The sequence below is a fragment of the Pseudophryne corroboree genome, chromosome 4 (genome assembly GCF_028390025.1).
Source record: "Pseudophryne corroboree isolate aPseCor3 chromosome 4, aPseCor3.hap2, whole genome shotgun sequence".
In the NCBI taxonomy this organism is placed as follows: Eukaryota; Metazoa; Chordata; class Amphibia; order Anura; family Myobatrachidae; genus Pseudophryne; species Pseudophryne corroboree.
The window spans coordinates 533,764,351-533,783,708 of record NC_086447.1 but is presented as its reverse complement, the minus strand read 5'-3'; the positions used below and the strand labels follow the sequence as shown (position 1 = coordinate 533,783,708).

The following is a 19,358-nucleotide window of genomic DNA, read 5'->3' as shown; positions in this document are numbered from 1 at the left end:
GTCCCCGACGAGCTGAAACAGACATGGAAGAAATTCCCGCAGCCATGGAACCCAGGTCTTTCATGGATTCTACCATAAAATCTGCAGAACCATGAATGTTGCGTAAATACAATGCAACGTCATCTCTATCCATTGTATCCAAATCCTCAATTAAGGTAGCCGACCACTTCACTATTGCCTTCGCAATCCATGCACTAGCAATGGTGGGATGTAATATGGCCCCCGAAGCAGTGTACATTGATTTAAGTGTGTTATCAATTTTCCTATCTTCCGTCTCCTTTAAGGCGGATAGATCCCGTTACTGGTAAAACCACCTTTTTTGAGAGTCTGGACACAGATGCATCAACAGTCGGCGGGTTTTCCCACCTTTTCCTATCCTCCTCAGGGAAAGGAAAAGCCACCAGAATCCTCTTAGGGATTTGAAACATCTTTTTAGGGTTTACCCACCCTTTTTCAAATATAGCATTGAGCTCTTTTGACGCAGGGAAGGTTAGCGAGGCTTTATTTTCAGTGAAAAATTCCTCCTCAACCTGCTCAGGTGTGGTATCATTAACATTTAGCACATCCCTGATAGCCTCTATCAACAACTGCACCCCCCTTGCGAGAGATGCGGACCCCCGCAACACATTCCCATCACCATCTGTAGTGTCAGAATCGGTATCCGTGTCATCTTGTGTGACATGCACAAGCGCACGTTTGTGGGGGTATATAGCGGGGTGTCCTGAGGTACCAGACACAGGCCATACTGTGAAAGAGCTCTGTAATACCTGGGTTGCAGATTCATTACTAGCAACCCTGTCAGAAATCTGAGAAATCTAAATTTTGAGAGAGGAAAACCACTCTGGTGCCCTTGCTGGTATCTGTGCTAAACCAGTGCTAACCTGTTTACATGGAATGGGATCATCCTGGGAGGACAAATCCTCTACAGAATATGACACAGTGTCACTGGACATAGCTAAAGGTGACCACCAAACACTCCACACACACACAGGTGGGGGTAGACAGAGGTTCCCCCCCAAGAATGGCAAGAGAGAGACAGAGATTGGAGCCAACCCACACACAGAGCATTTAAGCAAGGAGAAAACCCTTGTCAGCGCTGACTGTGCTCCTTAATAGGATACACAGTCTAATTACAGCCTCCCCTCCCTTCTACAACCCCCTGGTACCGTGTACAGTAAGCTGGAGTTGCTGTGGAGGGACCTGAATCTTCCTCTCAGCGCTTGCAGGCAGGAAAATGGCGCTGGAGAACTGCTGGGTCCGATCCGAGGAGAATCTCCGCCCCCTTAAAGGTGCTGTCTTCCCGCTCTTCAGGTGATTATACTAGCCTGAGGAAAGTTGCTGGCTGAGATTCCTGGACCCAGACAGGCTTACTGACCAGTGAGGGGGGTAAGCGCTGGCCCAGGGCGCCCCTCACAGCGCCGCACTATGTACCATCCCGGAGCGCGGGTAATACCGTGCTCCGTCCCCATTGCCGCCATCTTCACACCGGCCCCCCGCTCCAGCTCTGTAAGGGGTCGGCGGCATGCTGCTGGGGCGGCCGGTTCCCTTTAGCGGAGACCGATCAGACCCCTCTGGAGCTCAGTGTCCAGTCAGCGGAGTCAGTGGCTCAGACCCCGCAGGGCGGACAGTCCCTCGCTGCAGGCAGGCTGTTGCCAACAGCCTCCTGTAAAAAAATAAACTTATAATAAAACTTTACCAGAAAAGCTCAAGAGAGCTCCACTAGCTGTGACCGGCTCCTCCGGGCACATTTTCTAAACTGAGTCTGGTAGGAGGGGCATAGAGGGAGGAGCCAGCACACACTCTCAAACTCTTAAAGTGCCAATGGCTCCTGGTGGACCCGTCTATACCCCATGGTACTAATGTGGACCCCAGCATCCTCTAGGACATAAGAGAATATCTGGTTACTGTTATCATTCAGGGTGCTGGGGGGAAACAAAATGCATTTTTTCTTGCTTAGAAATACCCCTCCCTTTCAAGCACCTGAATGATATCACTAAGCTAATTGAGCATCTGCTACTATATATGTCTGTTGTGAGAGGCAGAGAGGTTCCTGCATTAGGAGGAGGTGCAGGCCCTGAGATTCACACCAGCTCACACATATAAGACAAACCAAGCTAACCAACTTGAAAACTCAGCAACTGCTGAACAAGAATACTTAACCAAGTAACAAACCAGTACTGACCCAAGTAACCACTGCAGGAACACGAAGCGCTGGGTGGGCGCCCAGCATCCTCTACGGACTACGAGAAAAGGATTTACCGGGTTGGCAATTAAAATCCTATTTTCTCTTATGTCCTAGAGGATGCTGGGGTCCATATTAGTAACATGGGGATGTACCAAAGCTACCAGAATGGGAGGGAGAGCGTGGAGGCTCCTGCAGAACCGATTGAGCAAACTTCAGGTCCTCAGTGGCCAAAGTATCGAACTTGTAGAACTTAGCAAATGTGTTTGACCCAGACCAAGTAGCCACTCGGCAAAGCTGTAAAGCCGAGACACCCCGGGCAGCCGCCCAGTTAGAACCCACCTTACGAGTAGAGTGGGCCTTAATAGATTTGGGACACGGCAATCCTGCTGTAGAATATGCATGCTGGATAGTGACCCTGATCCAGTGAGAGATAGTCTGCTTAGACGCAGGACACCCAATTTTCTTGGGATCATACAGGACAAACAGAGAGTCCGATTTTCTGTGACGAGCAGTCCTCTTCACATAGATTTTCAGAGCCCTTACAACATCCAAGGACTTTGACAAAATTGAGCAGTCAGTAGCAACTGGCACCACAATACGTTGGTTGATATGAAAAGTTGACACAACCTTTGGAAGGAACTGCTGACGTGTCCGGAGCTGAGCTCTATCTTCATGGAAGATTAAGTAGGGGCTTTTACAAGACAAAGCCCCCAACTACGACACACATCTAGCAGAAGCTAAGGCAAACAAAGTGACAGCCTTCCACGTGAGAAACTTGAGCTCAACCTCCGGTAGAGGCTCGAACCAATCCGATTGGAGGAACTGTAACACCACATTAAGATCCCAAGGTGCCGTAGGTGGCACAAAGGGAGGCTGGATGTGCAGAACCCCTTTCAAGAAAGTCTGAACCTCAGGGAGGGAAGCCAGTTGTTTCTGGAAGAAAATGGATAAGGCCAAAATCTGGACTTTTATGGATCCCAAACTCAGGCCCATATCCACACCTGCTTGCAGAAAGAGGAGAAACCGTCCCAGTTGAAACTCCACCATAGGAAACTTCTTGGATTCACACCAAGATACATACTTTTTCCAAACGCGATGGTAATGTTAGACGTTACTCCTTTCCTGGCCTGTATCAGGGTAGGAATAACCTTGTTCAGAATGCCCTTCCAAGCTAATATCTGATGTTCAACCTCCATGCCATCAAACATAGCCGTGGTAAGTCTTGATAAGCGAACGGCCTCTGTTGCAGAAGGTCCTCCCGAAGAGGAAGAGGCCTCGGGTCTTCCAGCAGTAGATCCAGAAGATCTGCGTACCAAGCCCTTCTTGGCCAGTCCGGAGCAATGAGGATTGCCTGAACTCTTGTTCTCTTTATGAGTTTTAGAATCCTTGGAATGAGTGGAAGTGGAGGAAACACGTACACTGACTGGAACACCCACGGAGTTACCAGGGCGGCCACAAACTGTGGGTCTCTTGACCTGGAACAGTACCTCCGAAGCTTCTTGCTGAGATGGGAGGCCATCATATCTATTTGAGGTACACCCTAAAGATTTGTCACCTCCGTGAACACCTCCGGATGGAGGCCACACTCTCCTGGATGGAGATTGTGTCTGCTGAGGAAGTCCGCTTCCCAGTTGTCCACTCCCGGAATGAAGATTGCTGACAGTGCCAACGTGTGCCTTTCTGCCCAGAAGAGGATTCTTTTTACCTGACATTGCAGCTCTGCTCTTCGTTCCGCCCTGTCGATTTATGTAAGCCACCGTCGTTACATTGTCCGACTGCACCTGAATGGCCCAATCTTGTAGAAGATGTGCCGCTTGTAGAAGGCCGTTGTACACAGCTCTCAGTTTCAGAATGTTGATTGGAAGAATGGATTCCAGACTTGACCACCTTCCTTTGAAGGTTTCCCCTTGGGTGACTGCGCCTCAACCTCTGAGACTTGCATCCGTTGTTAGAAGGATCCAGTTCTGAATTCCGAACCTGCAGCTCTCTAGAAGGTGAGTCAATGGTAGCAACCACAGGACTGAAATCCTGGCTTTTGGCGACAGACGTATCCTCTGGTGCATGTGCAGATGAGACCCCGACCACTTGTCCAGGAGATCTAGTTGGAAGGACCATGCATGAAATCTTTCGTACTGAAGAGCCTCGTAGGAGGCATCCATCTTCCTCAGAAGGCGAATGCACTGATGAACCGATACCCGGGAAGGCTTCAAGACATCCCGGACCATAGTTTGGATCACCAACGCTTTCTCCAGCTGTAAAGATACCCTCTGCACTTCCGTGTCGATGATCATCCCCAGGAAAGACAATCTCCTTGTTGGCTCCAAATATGACTTGGGAAGATACAGGATCCATCCATGTTTCCTGAGCAGTGGATACGTGAGAGCAATGGACTGCAACAACTTCTCCTTGGAAGATGCCTTTATCAGCAGATCATCCAGATAAGGAATTATATCCACCCCCTGCCTGCGGAGGAGAATCATCTCTGCCATTACCTTGGTGAATACCCTTGGTGCTGTGGAGAGGCCGAACGGCAGTGCCTGGAACTGATAGTGACAGTTCAACAGCGCAAATCTGAGATAAGCCTGGTGTGGCGGCCAAATCGGAATGGAGAGATACGCATCCTTGATGTCTAAGGACACCAGAAACTCTCCCTCCTCCAGCCCTGAGATCACTGCTCTCAGAGACTCCATTTTGAACTTGAATTCCCTCAGATAAGGGTTTAGCGACTTCATGTTCAAAATTGGCCTGACCGAACCATCCGGTTTCGGTACCACAAATAGGTTTGAATAGTAACCCTGGTTTACCAGATGAGGTGGAACTGGAACAATTACATCTGACCTTTCCAATTTTTGAATGGCTTCCTGAAGGATAGCCCTTTCTGCCTGCAAAGCTGGCAAGTCTGATTTGAAGAACCTGTGGGGTGGGAGCTCTTGAAACTCCAGTTTGTACCCCTGTGACACAATATCCTGTACCCAGGGATCCAGACCGGACGACACCCAAACGTGACTGAAACATCTGAGCCTCGCTCCCACCTGCCCATTCTCCAGGCAGGGAGGTCCACCGTCATGCTGAGGATTTTGAGAACACAGAGGCAGGTTTCTGGTCTTGGGAACCTGCAGGTGCCGGTTTTTTTGATTTTGCTCACCCACCTTTGAAGAAAGTGGTAGAAGTCTTGGACTTTTTAGCTTTTGCAGACCAAAAGGACTGCACAGAGGATGTAGAAAAAGGTTTCTTCATCGTCTGAGAGGCTGAGGGAAGAAAGGTTAACTTACCAGCGGTTGCTGTGGAAATCCATGCATCCAATGTTTCCCCAAATAGAGCCTGACCTGTGAAGCATATGTTTTCCACACTTCTCCTGGATTCCGATTCTGCAGACCATTGGCGTAGCCAGAGTCCCCTGCATGCTGAGACAGCCATGGACGATATCCTTGCAGTGAGATTACCCAGGTCCTTCATGCCTCCTCCATGAAACCCGCAGAATCCTGTATGTTACGTAAAAACAATTCAATGTGACTTCTATCCATAGAATCTAAGTCCTCTAGTAATGTGCCTGACCACTTTACTATGGCTTTAGAAATCCATGCACAGGCAATAGTGGGCCTTAACGCCACTCCTGAAGCAGTGTATATGGAACTGAGCGTAGTTTCAATCTTGCGGTCTGACGGTTCCTTCAAAGCGGTAGACCCAGGGACAGGTAAAACCACCTTTTTATACAGTCTAGATACAGAAGCGTCTACTACAGGTGGGTTTTCCCACTTTTTCCTATCATCCTCAGGGAAAGAAAAAACCACAGGAACCCTCTTTGGGATCTGGAATTCTTTCTCTGGATTTTCCCAGGATTTTTCAAATAATGCGCTTAATTCCTTAGACGCAGGGAAGGTCAGGGAGGTTTTCTTATTGTCCGTAAAGTAAACCTCCTCTACCTGTTCAGGTGGTTTGTCAGTAAATGTGTAACACATCCCTAATAGCCTCAATCATGAGTTGCACCCCTCTTGCCAGGGAAGCCTCACCCCCCCCCCCCCACATATCAGAGTCGGTGTCCATGTCGACTTGCATAATCTGAGCAAGCGCACATTTCTCGGATACACCAGGGGATTTTGAGGTAGTGGGGACAAAACCTCCACAGATTGTTTTAAAATCTGTGATTCTGTCTCATAATGCGCAATCCTAGTAGAAATCTGGGATATCATTCCCTTAATAGAAGCTACCCACTGGGGCTCAGATTCGAAGGCTGAGACAAAATATTACTGTCACGCTCGGCGTAAGTGGGGGTTCCGACAACCAAGTTTTGGCTGAAGGGACAGCTACCTGTGAGGAGAGTAAACAAGGTGACTGAATGTAATTCCTCCTCATGGGGTGGAAGCCAAACTAAGTGTTACCGTTGGCCGGAGGGCGTAAAGAAAAGGAGGACTTCGTAGAAAGATAACTGTAGTTTTAATGAATAATCAAACTGTACACGAATATTGGAGAAATAGAAGAAACTGTAAGAATTAGAGTCTATGGTTAAATGACTTGAAGAGTGAAGCTGAAGAACTCCGGTAAAGAAGAACTGAAGACTGTGTTTTATGATTAAAAGACGAGGCAGAAGAACTTGGACTTTGAATAAATGAAGACTGTGGTTTGTGATTGAAAGACGAGGCCGAAGAACTTGGACTTTGAATAAATGAAAACTCCTGCGGGAACCGCCGGTAGCACCTGGAGATCCTCTACGACTCTTTAAAAAAAAAAAAACCAAAGAAGCTCTAGGAGCTCCCCTAGCTGTGACCGCCTCCTCAGGTCAGCAGTGTCTCAATAAAAATATACAGCCCCTGTATAGACACTGAACTCTGAACACTTGTATGTACTATTAACTCAATTATAGAATTGTATAACCACATGGAGCAAGTTCTCACCAGCTATTTGTTTCAGTGTAGTTATAGAGTTATTATCTGTCATCTTTCCATACACAACTTCATGTTTAAAATCAGCCATTCCGCCAAAAGATAGAACCAAATCTTTTCCGTCAAGGATTTCTTCAATTGGTATTTTGCTCCCCAAAAGCGCACTTACTGCTCTAGCAAACAAAAAAGAAAAAAGCAGTTAATGTGGAATTTACTCACAACAATAGAACACAGCTGACAAAATGCAAACTAAAAAGAAAAATGAGAGTATGTGACCTTAATGATTCCATGGAGAAAAATAGGCTCCGAAAGACATTCAGAAATTTTGTATTTTAAAAATGTATGAAGAAACCATGGCCTGATGCATTGCCTTAAGCCAGGCATGTACAAATTGCGGCACTATAATAACATTGAGATCTTACAGAAGAACTGAACTAAGCCCTGAGGAAATATTGATGAGGATACCTATGGGCTTACCAAAATGCCCACCAGTATCTTTCTCTCATTTTTATTTCTGACTGGTGAACTTATCTTGGGGTATGTGTCAAGTCTTTTTACATTCTATTAGGGGTATCCAATTACATGTGTTCCTTTTTTGGTTGATAAAAACGGCCTGATAAAGCGATTTCTGAGCGATGGTCATTATCGTGGTATCCAATTAGAGATCAATTTTATCGGCCAAAAAGGACCTGCCATTGTGCGATAACACATGGAATCCGGGATAAACTCCCGCTTCCATGGGTTATCGTGGCTTCGGGGGTCGGATTTTCATGGATTATGCTTCAGGGTGCCTAATACACCCGAAAAATAATCCCCAATAAGTACCAGCATTGGAGGGCGGAGTGTGCCGCTAGGGGCTAACTGGATAGCCCCCAGCAAAGATGTTAACAGCGGTAAATTACTGCTGCTAATAGTATACCCCCTATGTGGGGAATTCAATTAGCATTACAGGGATGTAGATCCTAGGTTAAGTGTTTATTGAATTGCTCACATGGTAAACCCGCAACTAGCTAATTTCTGCTCACACGTCCCAGGCACTTAAACTGAGATATGCAGTTAACCACAACTAAAGGTGGGTACACGCCTAAAGATTTATCTGTTCAATCTGTCTGGTGGGAACAAAAATCTGGTAATGTACAGTCTGAGAGATATTAAACATTTGCTACCAAATGCCAGAATATGACCTTAGTGGAATATAAGAGCAACAAGATAATTTGTGAAAGATAACAGCCACTGTGCTCACATTGAATTGATTTAAAAAACGATAGACAACAGTTAATGGGGTCAATTTGCAGACAGCTGAATAGCGCCGGGAATTACCTCCCGGCGCAATTCAATTCTGCTCTATGTTAAGTCGGCGAATGCCCATTCTCCCGGACTTAACAGGTTGATTTTTCAGGAGAATGGGCATTCTACGACTTAACTACCCAGCGCGATGCTGATTTCCAACAGAATCAGCATCGCGCCAGCCGCACGCCTGAACTTTTGTCGGATTTCTGTTCGCACCTCCCGAGGACGCGAGAAGAAATCCCGATAATTGTCACATGGCGCTGTATTGAATAGCGGCGGGAACTAAATCCTGGTGCTATTCAATTGTTGGTTATTATACACACTTTTTCTTTTTCACTATCCTTTATTTTATATTCCACCATTTTAACAATTAAATTACGAGATATTTTAATGAATGCCAATAAAGTGATAAACTTTTAATAAGAATTGTTTGAGTCCCAGTGCACCATGGTAATCTACTTACTTTCTTCTTCTGTTACATTGTGAATCTACCCCATTGTCTGTTTTCCAGTGTTTGAGAGCAAATGGTCGATTGTCATTTGCTCCCATACTGTACACTTTTCCAGATTTATGCTACCACCAGAAAGATTGGACTGATAAACCTTTAGATGTGTGCCCAGCTTAAGCTCTGGCGTCATGCAGTCAATTGTATAGTTCCAGAGACTTAACCTGGGAGCTACATCCCTTCAATGCTACTTAAATTCCCCCAATAAGAAAAAAGGAAAGAACTGTGTCATTCCATAGAACCTAGAGACAAGGGTTTACATCAAAGTATATCAAATAAAATCTTTCTTAGATACTAGGAGGACTGGACCATATCACATTCTTCTAACTATCCACACATTTAGGCATCAGGGCAGTACAGATTGAGTATCCCTTATTCAAAATGCTTGGGACCAGAAGTATTTTGGATATCGGATTTTTCCATATTTTGGAATAATTGCATACCATAATGAGATATCATGGTGATTGGACCCAAGTCTAAACACAGAATGCATATATGTTTCATATACACCTTATATACACAGCCTGAAGGTAATTTTAGACAATATTTTTAATAAATTTGTGCATTAAACAATGTGTGTGTACATTCACACAATTTATGTTTCATATACACCTTATACACACAGCCTGAAGGTCATTTAATACAATATTTTTAATAACTTTGTGTAATAAAAAAAGTTTGTATACACTGAGCCATCAGAAAACAAAGGTTTCACTATCTCACTCTCGCTCAAAAAATTCTGTATTTCGGAATATTCCGTATTTCTGAATATTTGGATATGGGCTACTCAACCTGTAATACCTGAGTCCACAACAATTGCGGCAAAAAACAGCTCATCACAAACACAAGGCTTTGAGTGCAAAGTACCACTGTGCCACCAACATCTAGTTTAATCAGTCTGGATATATACCAAGGATGGCACACTAACGATATCCCAATCCTTCACACTGACAGACACCGAGGGGTATAGTTACTAAAAGTCGATTTTGGGTCTATTTAAAATCGTCCCGAATAGAACCATTCTCCCAAAATCAGCTACAGTGTTTTTATTCGAAATAGCTAATTAACTAAAAGTTGATATTAAGTTCCATTTTAAAATCACTGGGTAACTTGAGTTCTATTTGAAGTTCTAAATGTGTTCTATTCAACAAAAATACAGTATACCAAAATTCGGGAAAAAACAAAATCCAAAATTGACCCCAAAAAATCGACCAAATTATACAAAAGCATTCCTATTGGCCACATCCAGTCACATGCAATGTATTACCCACAAATACTTTCATTCCTATGCTAATTTGCATATCCACCATTTTTTTCAAATCACTGCTGTACCTTTAAATGCCATGATTTATGCAGAGTGCCCAACATGCTTATATCCCATGTTGTTTCCATCATATTGAGGTTTCAGACATGATTTAAAATCACACGAAAAAAAAAGGGGAGAGAATACATCTGCACACTTAAAAAACTAGGACAAGTTCATGTATATAGGAATACCTATAACATCCTCAAACTAAGGAACAATACAATAGGAAAACTAGAAGACGGTTATCTAGTTGGGTGCACAAGATAAATTTGTTGAGTAATTAGTCTCTTAAAACGTAACTTTTATTACTAATTTTAATATATAGGTGGTCCCTTTAAAATGGGACACATACAGCAAAAATAAGAATTTACTCACCGGTAATTCTATTTCTCGTAGTCCGTAGTGGATGCTGGGAACTCCGTAAGGACCATGGGGAATAGACGGGCTCCGCAGGAGACTGGGCACTCTAAGAAAGAATTAGGACTACTGGTGTGCACTGGCTCCTCCCTCTATGCCCCTCCTCCAGACCTCAGTTAGGGAAACTGTGCCCGGAAGAGCTGACACTACAAGGAAAGGATTTGGAATCCCGGGTAAGACTCATACCAGCCACACCAATCACACCGTACAACTCGTGATAACTATACCTAGTTAACAGTATGAATAACAACTGAGCCTCACAGAACAGATGGCTCATAACAATAACCCTTTAGTTAAGCAATAACTATATACAAGTATTGCAGACAATCCGCACTTGGAACGGGCGCCCAGCATCCACTACGGACTACGAGAAATAGAATTACCGGTGAGTAAATTCTTATTTTCTCTGACGTCCTAGTGGATGCTGGGAACTCCGTAAGGACCATGGGGATTATACCAAAGCTCCCAAACGGGCGGGAGAGTGCGGATGACTCTGCAGTACCGAATGAGCAAACTCAAGGTCCTCCTCAGCCAGGGTATCAAACTTGTAGAATTTTGCAAACGTGTTTGATCCCGACCAGGTAGCAGCTCGGCAAAGTTGTAAAGCCGAGACCCCTCGGGCAGCCGCCCAAGAAGAGCCCACCTTCCTCGTGGAATGGGCTTTTACTGATTTAGGATGTGGCAGTCCAGCCGCAGAATGTGCAAGTTGAATCGTGGAGCAGATCCAGCGAGCAATAGTCTGCTTAGAAGCAGGAGCACCCAGCTTGTTGGGTGCATGCAGGATAAACAGCGAGTCAGTCTTTCTGACTCTAGCCGTCCTGGAAACATAGATTTTCAGGGCCCGGACTACGTCTAGCAACTTGGAAGCCTCCAAGTCCCGAGTAGCCGCAGGCACCACAATAGGTTGGTTCAAATGAAACGCTGATACCACCTTAGGGAGAAATTGGGGACGAGTCCTCAATTCTGCTCTGTCCATATGGAAGATCAGATAGGGGCTATTACAGGACAAAGCCGCCAATTCTGACACCCGCCTAGCCGAAGCCAAGGCCAAAAGCATGACCACTTTCCACGTGAGATATTTTAATTCCACGGTCTGAAGTGGTTCAAACCAATGTGATTTTAGGAAATCCAACACAACGTTGAGATCCCAAGGTGCCACTGGGGGCACAAAAGGGGGCTGAATGTGCAGCACTCCCTTAACAAACGTCTGAACTTCAGGCAGTGAAGCCAGTTCTTTTTGAAAGAAAATAGACAGGGCCGAAATCTGGACTTTAATGGATCCCAATTTTAGGCCCATAGTCACTCCTGACTGTAGGAAGTGCAGAAATCGACCCAGCTGAAATTCTTCTGTGGGGGCCTTCATAGCCTCACACCAAGCAACATATTTTCGCCATATGCGGTGATAATGTTTTTCTGTCACATCCTTCCTAACTTTTATCAGCGTAGGAATGACTTCAACCGGAATGCCCTTTTCCATCAAGATCCGGCGTTCAACCGCCATGCCGTCAAACGCAGCCGCGGTAAGTCTTGGAACAGACAGGGCCCCTGCTGTAGCAGGTCCTGTCTGAGAGGCAGAGGCCAAGGGTCCTCTGAGATCATTTCTTGTAGTTCCGGGTACCAAGACCTTCTTGGCCAATCCGGAACGATGAGTATAGTTCTTACTCCTCTCTTTCTTATTATCCTCAGCACCTTTTGTATGAGAGGAAGAGGAGGGAACACATAAACCGACTGGTACACCCACGGTGTCACTAGAGCGTCCACAGCTATCGCCTGAGGGTCCCTTGACCTGGCGCAATATCTTTTTAGCTTTTTGTTGAGGCGGGACGCCATCATGTCCACCTGTGGCCTTTCCCAACGATTTACAATCATCTGGAAGACTTCTGGATGAAGTCCCCACTCTCCCGGGTGGAGGTCGTGCCTGCTGAGGAAGTCTGCTTCCCAGTTGTCCACTCCCGGAATGAACACTGCTGACAGTGCTATCACGTGATTTTCCGCCCATCGGAGAATCCTTGTGGCTTCTGCCATCGCCATCCTGCTTCTTGTGCCGCCCTGTCGGATTACATGGGCGACCGCCGTGATGTTGTCTGACTGAATCAGCACCGGCTGGTTTTGAAGCAGGGGTTTTGCCTGACTTAGGGCATTGTAAATGGCCCTTAGTTCCAGTATATTTATGTGTAGGGAAGCCTCCTGACTCGACCATTGTCCTTGGAAGTTTCTTCCCTGAGTGACTGCCCCCCAACCTCGGAGGCTTGCATCCGTGGTCACCAGGACCCAGTCCTGTATGCCGAATCTGCGGCCCTCGAGAAGATGAGCACTCTGCAGCCACCACAGCAGAGACACCCTGGCCCTCGGGGACAGGTTGATCAGCCGATGCATCTGAAGATGCGATCCGGACCACTTGTCTAACAGATCCCACTGAAAGATCCTTGCATGGAACCTGCCGAATGGAATTGCCTCGTAAGAAGCTACCATCTTTCCCAGGACTCGCGTGCAGTGATGCACCAACACCTGTTTTGGTTTCAGGAGGTCTCTGACCAGAGATGACAACTCCTTGGCCTTCTCCTCCGGGAGAAACACCTTCTTCTGTTCTGTGTCCAGAATCATACCCAGGAACAGCAGACGCGTCGTAGGAACCAGCTGCGACTTTGGAATATTCAGAATCCAGCCGTGCTGTTGTAGCACTTCCTGAGATAGTGCTACTCCGACCAACAACTGCTCCCTGGACCTCGCCTTTATAAGGAGATCGTCCAAGTACGGGATAATTATAACACCCTTCATTCGAAGGAGTGTCATCATTTCGGCCATTACTTTGGTAAATACCCTCGGTGCCGTGGACAGACCAAACGGCAACGTCTGGAATTGGTAATGGCAGTCCTGTACCACAAAACGGAGGTACACCTGGTGAGGTGGGTAAATGGGGACATGTAGGTAAGCATCCTTAATGTCCAGTGATACCATGTAATCCCCCTCTTCCAGGCTTGCAATAACCGCCCTGAGCGATTCCATTTTGAACTTGAACTTCCTTATATAAGTGTTCAAGGATTTCAAATTTAGAATGGGTCTCACCGAACCGTCTGGTTTCGGTACCACAAACATTGTGGAATAGTAACCCCGTCCCTGTTGAAGGAGGGGAACTTTTATTATCACCTGCTGGAGGTACAGCTTGTGAATTGCCGCCAGCACTACCTCCCTGTCCTGGGGAGTAGCTGGCAAGGCTGATTTGAGGTAACGGCGAGGGGGAGACGTCTCGAATTCCAGCTTGTATCCCTGAGATACCACTTGTGGAACCCAGGGATCCACCTGTGAGCGAACCCACCGGTCGCTGAAGTTCCGGAGACGGGCCCCCACCGCACCTGGCTCCACCAGTGGAGCCCCAGCGTCATGCGGTGGATTTAGTGGAAGCAGGGGAGGATTTTTGTTCTTGGGAACTGGCTGTATGGTGCAGCTTTTTCCCTGTACCCCTGCCTTTGGGCAGAAAGGACGCGCCTTTAACCCGCTTGCCTTTCTGGGGCCGAAAGGACTGTACCTGATAATACGGTGCTTTCTTAGGCTGTGAGGGAACCTGAGGTAAAAATGTCGACTTCCCAGCTGTTGCTGTGGAAACGAGGTCCGAGAGACCATCCCCAAACAATTCCTCACCCTTGTAAGGCAAAACCTCCATGTGCCTTTTAGAATCCGCATCACCTGTCCACTGCCGAGTCCATAATACTCTCCTGGCAGAAATGAACATTGCATTAATTCTAGATGCCAGCCGGCAAATATCCCTCTGTGCATCTCTCATATATAAGACTACGTCTTTAATATGCTCTATGGTTAGCAATATAGTGTCCCTGTCAAGGGAATCAATGTTATCAGACAGGGAATCAGACCACGCTGCTGCAGCACTGCACATCCATGCTGAAGCAATAGCAGGTCTCAGTATAGTACCTGAGTGTGTATATACAGACTTCAGGATAGCCTCCTGCTTTCTATCCGCAGGCTCCTTTAAGGCGGCCGTATCCTGAGACGGCAGTGCCAACTTTTTGACAAGCGTGTGAGCGCTTTATCCACCCTCGGGGATGTCTCCCAACGTAACCTGTCCTCTGGCGGGAAAGGGTACGCCATCAGTAACTTTTTAGAAATCACTAGTTTCTTATCAGGGGAAACCCACGCTTCTTCACACACTTCATTCAACTCATCTGATGGGGGAAAAACCACAGGTTGCTTTTTCTCCCCAAACATAATACCCTTTTTAGTGGTACTTGGGTTAATGTCAGAAATGTGCAACACATTTTTCATTGCCGTAATCATGCAACGGATGGCCCTAGTGGAATGTACATTAGTCTCGTCCTCGTCGACACTGGAGTCAGACTCCGTGTCGACATCTGTGTCTGCCATCTGAGGCAGCGGGCGTTTTTGAGCCCCTGATGGCCTTTGAGACGCCTGGGCAGGCACTGGCTGAGAAGCCGGCTGTCCCACAGCTGTTATGTCATTGAACCTTTTATGTAAGGAGTTGACACTGTCGTGTAAAACCTTCCACATATCTATCCACTCTGGTGTCGACCCCGCAGGGGGTGACATCACATTTATCGGCACCTGCTCCGCCTCCACATAAGCCTCCTCATCAAACATGTCGACACAGCCGTACCGACACACCGCACACACACAGGGAATGCTCTGACTGAGGACAGGACCCCACAAAGTCCTTTGGGGAGACAGAGAGAGAGTATGCCAGCACACACCACAGCGCTATATAAACAGGGATTTACACTATTACAGAAAGTGATTTTCCCTATAGCAGCTATACAATACAGTTTTGCGCCTAAATTTAGTGCCCCCCCCTCTCTTTTTTACCCTTTGAGCCTGGAAACTGCAGGGGAGAGCCTGGGGAGCTGTCTTCCAGCGAAGCTGTGAAGAGGAAATGGCACCAGTGTGCTGAGGGAGATAGCCCCGCCCCTTTTTCGGCGGGCTTCTCCCGCTCTTATATTAATATTATGGCAGGGGATTTTTGCACATATATAGTTTATTAGACTATATTATGTGCTGTTTGCCAATGTAAGGTACTCTAATTGCAGCCCAGGGCGCCCCCCCCCCCAGCGCCCTGCACCCATCAGTGACCGGAGTATGTGGTGTGTATAGGGAGCAATGGCGCACAGCTGCAGTGGTGTGCGCTACCTTAATAAAGACCGGAGTCTTCAGCCGCCGATTTCCAGGACGTTCTTCTTGCTTCTGGCTCTGCAAGGGGGATGGCGGTGCGGCTCCGGGACCGGACGACCGAGGCTGGGCCTGTGTTCGATCCCTCTGGAGCTAATGGTGTCCAGTAGCCTAGAAGCCCAAGCTAGCTGCAAGCAGGTAGGTTCGCTTCTCTCCCCTAAGTCCCTCGTAGCAGTGAGTCTGTTGCCAGCAGATCTCACTGAAAATAAAAAACCTAATAAATACTTTCTTTTCTAGAAGCTCAGGAGAGCCCCTAGTGTGCAACCAGCTCGAGCCGGGCACAGATTCTAACTGAGGTCTGGAGGAGGGGCATAGAGGGAGGAGCCAGTGCACACCAGTAGTCCTAATTCTTTCTTAGAGTGCCCAGTCTCCTGCGGAGCCCGTCTATTCCCCATGGTCCTTACGGAGTTCCCAGCATCCACTAGGACGTCAGAGAAATATAGAGGTTAAATTTGACACATACAAACAAAAAAGTGATAAAGAATGAAAAATTGTGAAATAGATGTTTAAAAAGAGGCAGAACCACAATAACTCCTGCAGTTGTAAATTTTAATGTGTAATAACCTAGCTGAATAATTCCTTAAGGGTTATTGTTAATTTAAACTTGAGAGTACCAATGAAGTTTAGTTACAGGTAGAATAATCCTTATGTAACTGATTTAGTTACAAAGTATTGTTATAATCATCGTGGGGACAGTAGCCAGTCCAACAAAATATTTGTCCTTTACTTTACTTTCGGTCAACCGCTGACCGCAAAGCTCCCACAATTGGCTACAATGGAGCGCATAGGCGCTACATTGTATCACTGCCGTGTGCTGCCTGACAGACACTACAGGAGCACAGAGCCAATCAGGAGGGTGCCACGACGCTCCCTGATTGGCTGAAGGGACCCTCTTTGACAGGAGTCAGGGGGGGTCCTGGCAGTCGGGGAAAGGGGTACCATGTGTAAACATGGGACCCCTTTCAGTGCGTGGTCGGGTTTCCGTTTTATTTTTTTGCCAAGTACGTGGATTATTCAAAGGTCGGATTCTTCACTGGATTATGTGAGTATAATTTTTTTCACAGGTACCCCTAGGATTCTACATGGAGAAGAGGACCGAGCCTCGTGGGTAAGTATGTGTGTATGTTGGTGTGCATGTATGTAATACAGTTGTACTGTCACGGTGTGTGTGTCCTGTTTTTATTGGGGTATTTTTTTAGTAGTAGTACTACTACAGGTACCAGCGGGCCCGGTTTTCCACCGCATGCTGGTACTTGTGGTTCTCCAAGTACCAGCTTGCGGGGGAGGCTTGCTGGGACTTGTAGTACTGCTACTAAAAACAATATTCACAATTTCACACAAGGCTATCAGCCCCCCCATCTGCCGCCCTTGGATGGGGGGGGGACAGCCTCGGGCTTCACCCCTGGCCCTTGGGTGGCCGGAGGGTGGGACCCCTTGATTGAAGGGGTCCCCACTCCTCCAGGGTACCCCGGCCAGGGCTGACTAGTTGGGGTTTTAATGGCACGGCCGCAGGGACCGATATCAAAGTGTCCCCAGGCTGTGGCATTATCTCCCCAGCTAGTGGAGCCCGGTGCTGGTTTCAGAAATACGGGGGACCCCTACGCTTTTTGTCCCCCGTATTTTTGGAACCAGGACCAGGCGCAGAGCCCGGTGCTGGTTGATTAAATATGGGGGAACCCCTGTAATTTTTATCTCCATATTTTTTCAACCAGGACCGGCTCAAAGAGCCCGAGGCTGGTTATGCTTAGGAGGGGGGACCCCACGCAATTTTTTTTTCAGATTTTACACTAAACAGACCCTTTCCCATAGATAACCATGCACAGATCTCACTGATCCGTGCATGGTTATCCAAACTCGACTGGAAAAAGCAGGTCTATTTTATTGCTGCTTTTTTTAACGAATCGAAAAAAAAAACAGACCCGCACTTGAGCACTCAGAAACTAACACCCAAATACGAATGAATAGTGAATGCCCGTATTCTATTAAATAACAGCCGCGTTTGACCGATGGTCTATTCATTCTTATTTGTGAACGTTGTCATTCAAACCATTACGAATAGTCCAAACACTGCCGAGATTGGTGCTTAGTGAATTCCCGGATTGGGACTTAGAAAAAAAAACACAAATCGGGCAAACTCGATTTTTTAGTAAATATTGGCCATTGCATTAAACAATATGGAGTGTGGTGTGCCCCTGAAACGCCGACGTGCACGTTTCACTGTATGGGAGCAGCTTTAACGAGGCTGAACCCGATTGTCTCCCGCCGCCGCTGTTTAAAGGGTAAGTATAACCAATCCCTGCAGCGTATGTAAATCATGTGTTGTATTGCGGCCAATCCCGACATCGGCCCGTCTGGCCGGAATGTAACTACGGGACCCTCCGCTTACGTCAGGCTGACGTAGGTGGTCATGTGCTTATCGAGGCCAATCCCGATGTCTGACCGCCCGGCCGAAATGTAACTACGGGACCCTCCAATGACGTCAGACTGACGTGAATGTGAAGTGATACTCCGATCATGTGGTCGTAATTTACATAGCTCCGATCACGTGATCGGAGGTCCGTATTAACTTGTAATGTATATGACTCATTTGAAGACTTAAGAACTCACGAGTATTTCTGGATAAGTATTAGGTGCAATAGATCATATGTTTGTATGAAGTCAATGGATTACCTGGATTCAGATCAATAGTATGTTTAAATAAAAATTAAATATAAATAAGAATAAAAATAAAAATAGATTTATTTATAAAAATATTACCAGTGACATTAAGTTGTTTCAAATTTCTAAAAGAATATAAACATTCTTATTAAAGTATATATAGACTAGTCTGTTAATAAGATAGACTATAAAGTGCACCCTGTGCTCATAACCTACAAATTCTAACAAAATATAATAAATATTCATATATATTCCAAGGATATTTATAAAAATTAGGTAAATAAATAAGTTACTGTGAGTGTTTTAATGTGACCCAAATATCATGAAATTGAGATTGGGGAGCCCTCTATACAGGTCAACCCCATATTCCACCATTAAAATTATTAATTATGTGTGCAGTAATTTATAGCAATATTTTAGATTATTAGAAATACCATAATACACTCAATTGGTATATAGATAGATTGAAGGGGTTCCTAAAATAATAAAAAACACTTCCTTTGTTTAAGAAGTTGTACATATTAAACTATATATATGGATACTTATATTGTGCATATGAGTCCTACCCCTGTACTATATATTTTGGTGAAACCAATAAATATATTTTCTCATATGAGTGTAACTGTAAATTATATTGGAATTATCTATACCAGTGCTGTACCTTTCTTAGCACAGAAAAAATAATAATGATAATAAAAGGGAAAAAAAAATTACTAACAAAGGAGTGAACAAAGGAAGTCTTCCATATATAAAATAATAATCAAAAAAAGAGGAAGAGTGTGCCAAATCATATCAAAGGAAAAAGTGAGAGGGATATAAAGAATAATAATATAGTGATGTGATGAATAAATGTTAGTGATTCAAGTGGTGAGGGGCTGTGAATAAAATATACTAATAAAGATGTGAAGAAAACAATGGGGGTGT

At 45.8% G+C, this 19,358-nt stretch overlaps 1 protein-coding gene across 2 annotated transcripts in view; it reads right to left on the bottom strand.

The window, feature by feature from the left end:
* Nucleotides 1-19,358, bottom strand: part of AKAP7 (A-kinase anchoring protein 7) — a 548,135-nt gene that overhangs the window by 385,566 nt on the left and 143,211 nt on the right. For both annotated transcript variants that reach the window (XM_063917297.1, XM_063917298.1), the window contains exon 5: nt 7,078-7,238. In XM_063917297.1, coding sequence (XP_063773367.1) covers nt 7,078-7,238 — 161 coding nt within the window. The remainder of the gene's footprint in view (nt 1-7,077; nt 7,239-19,358) is intronic.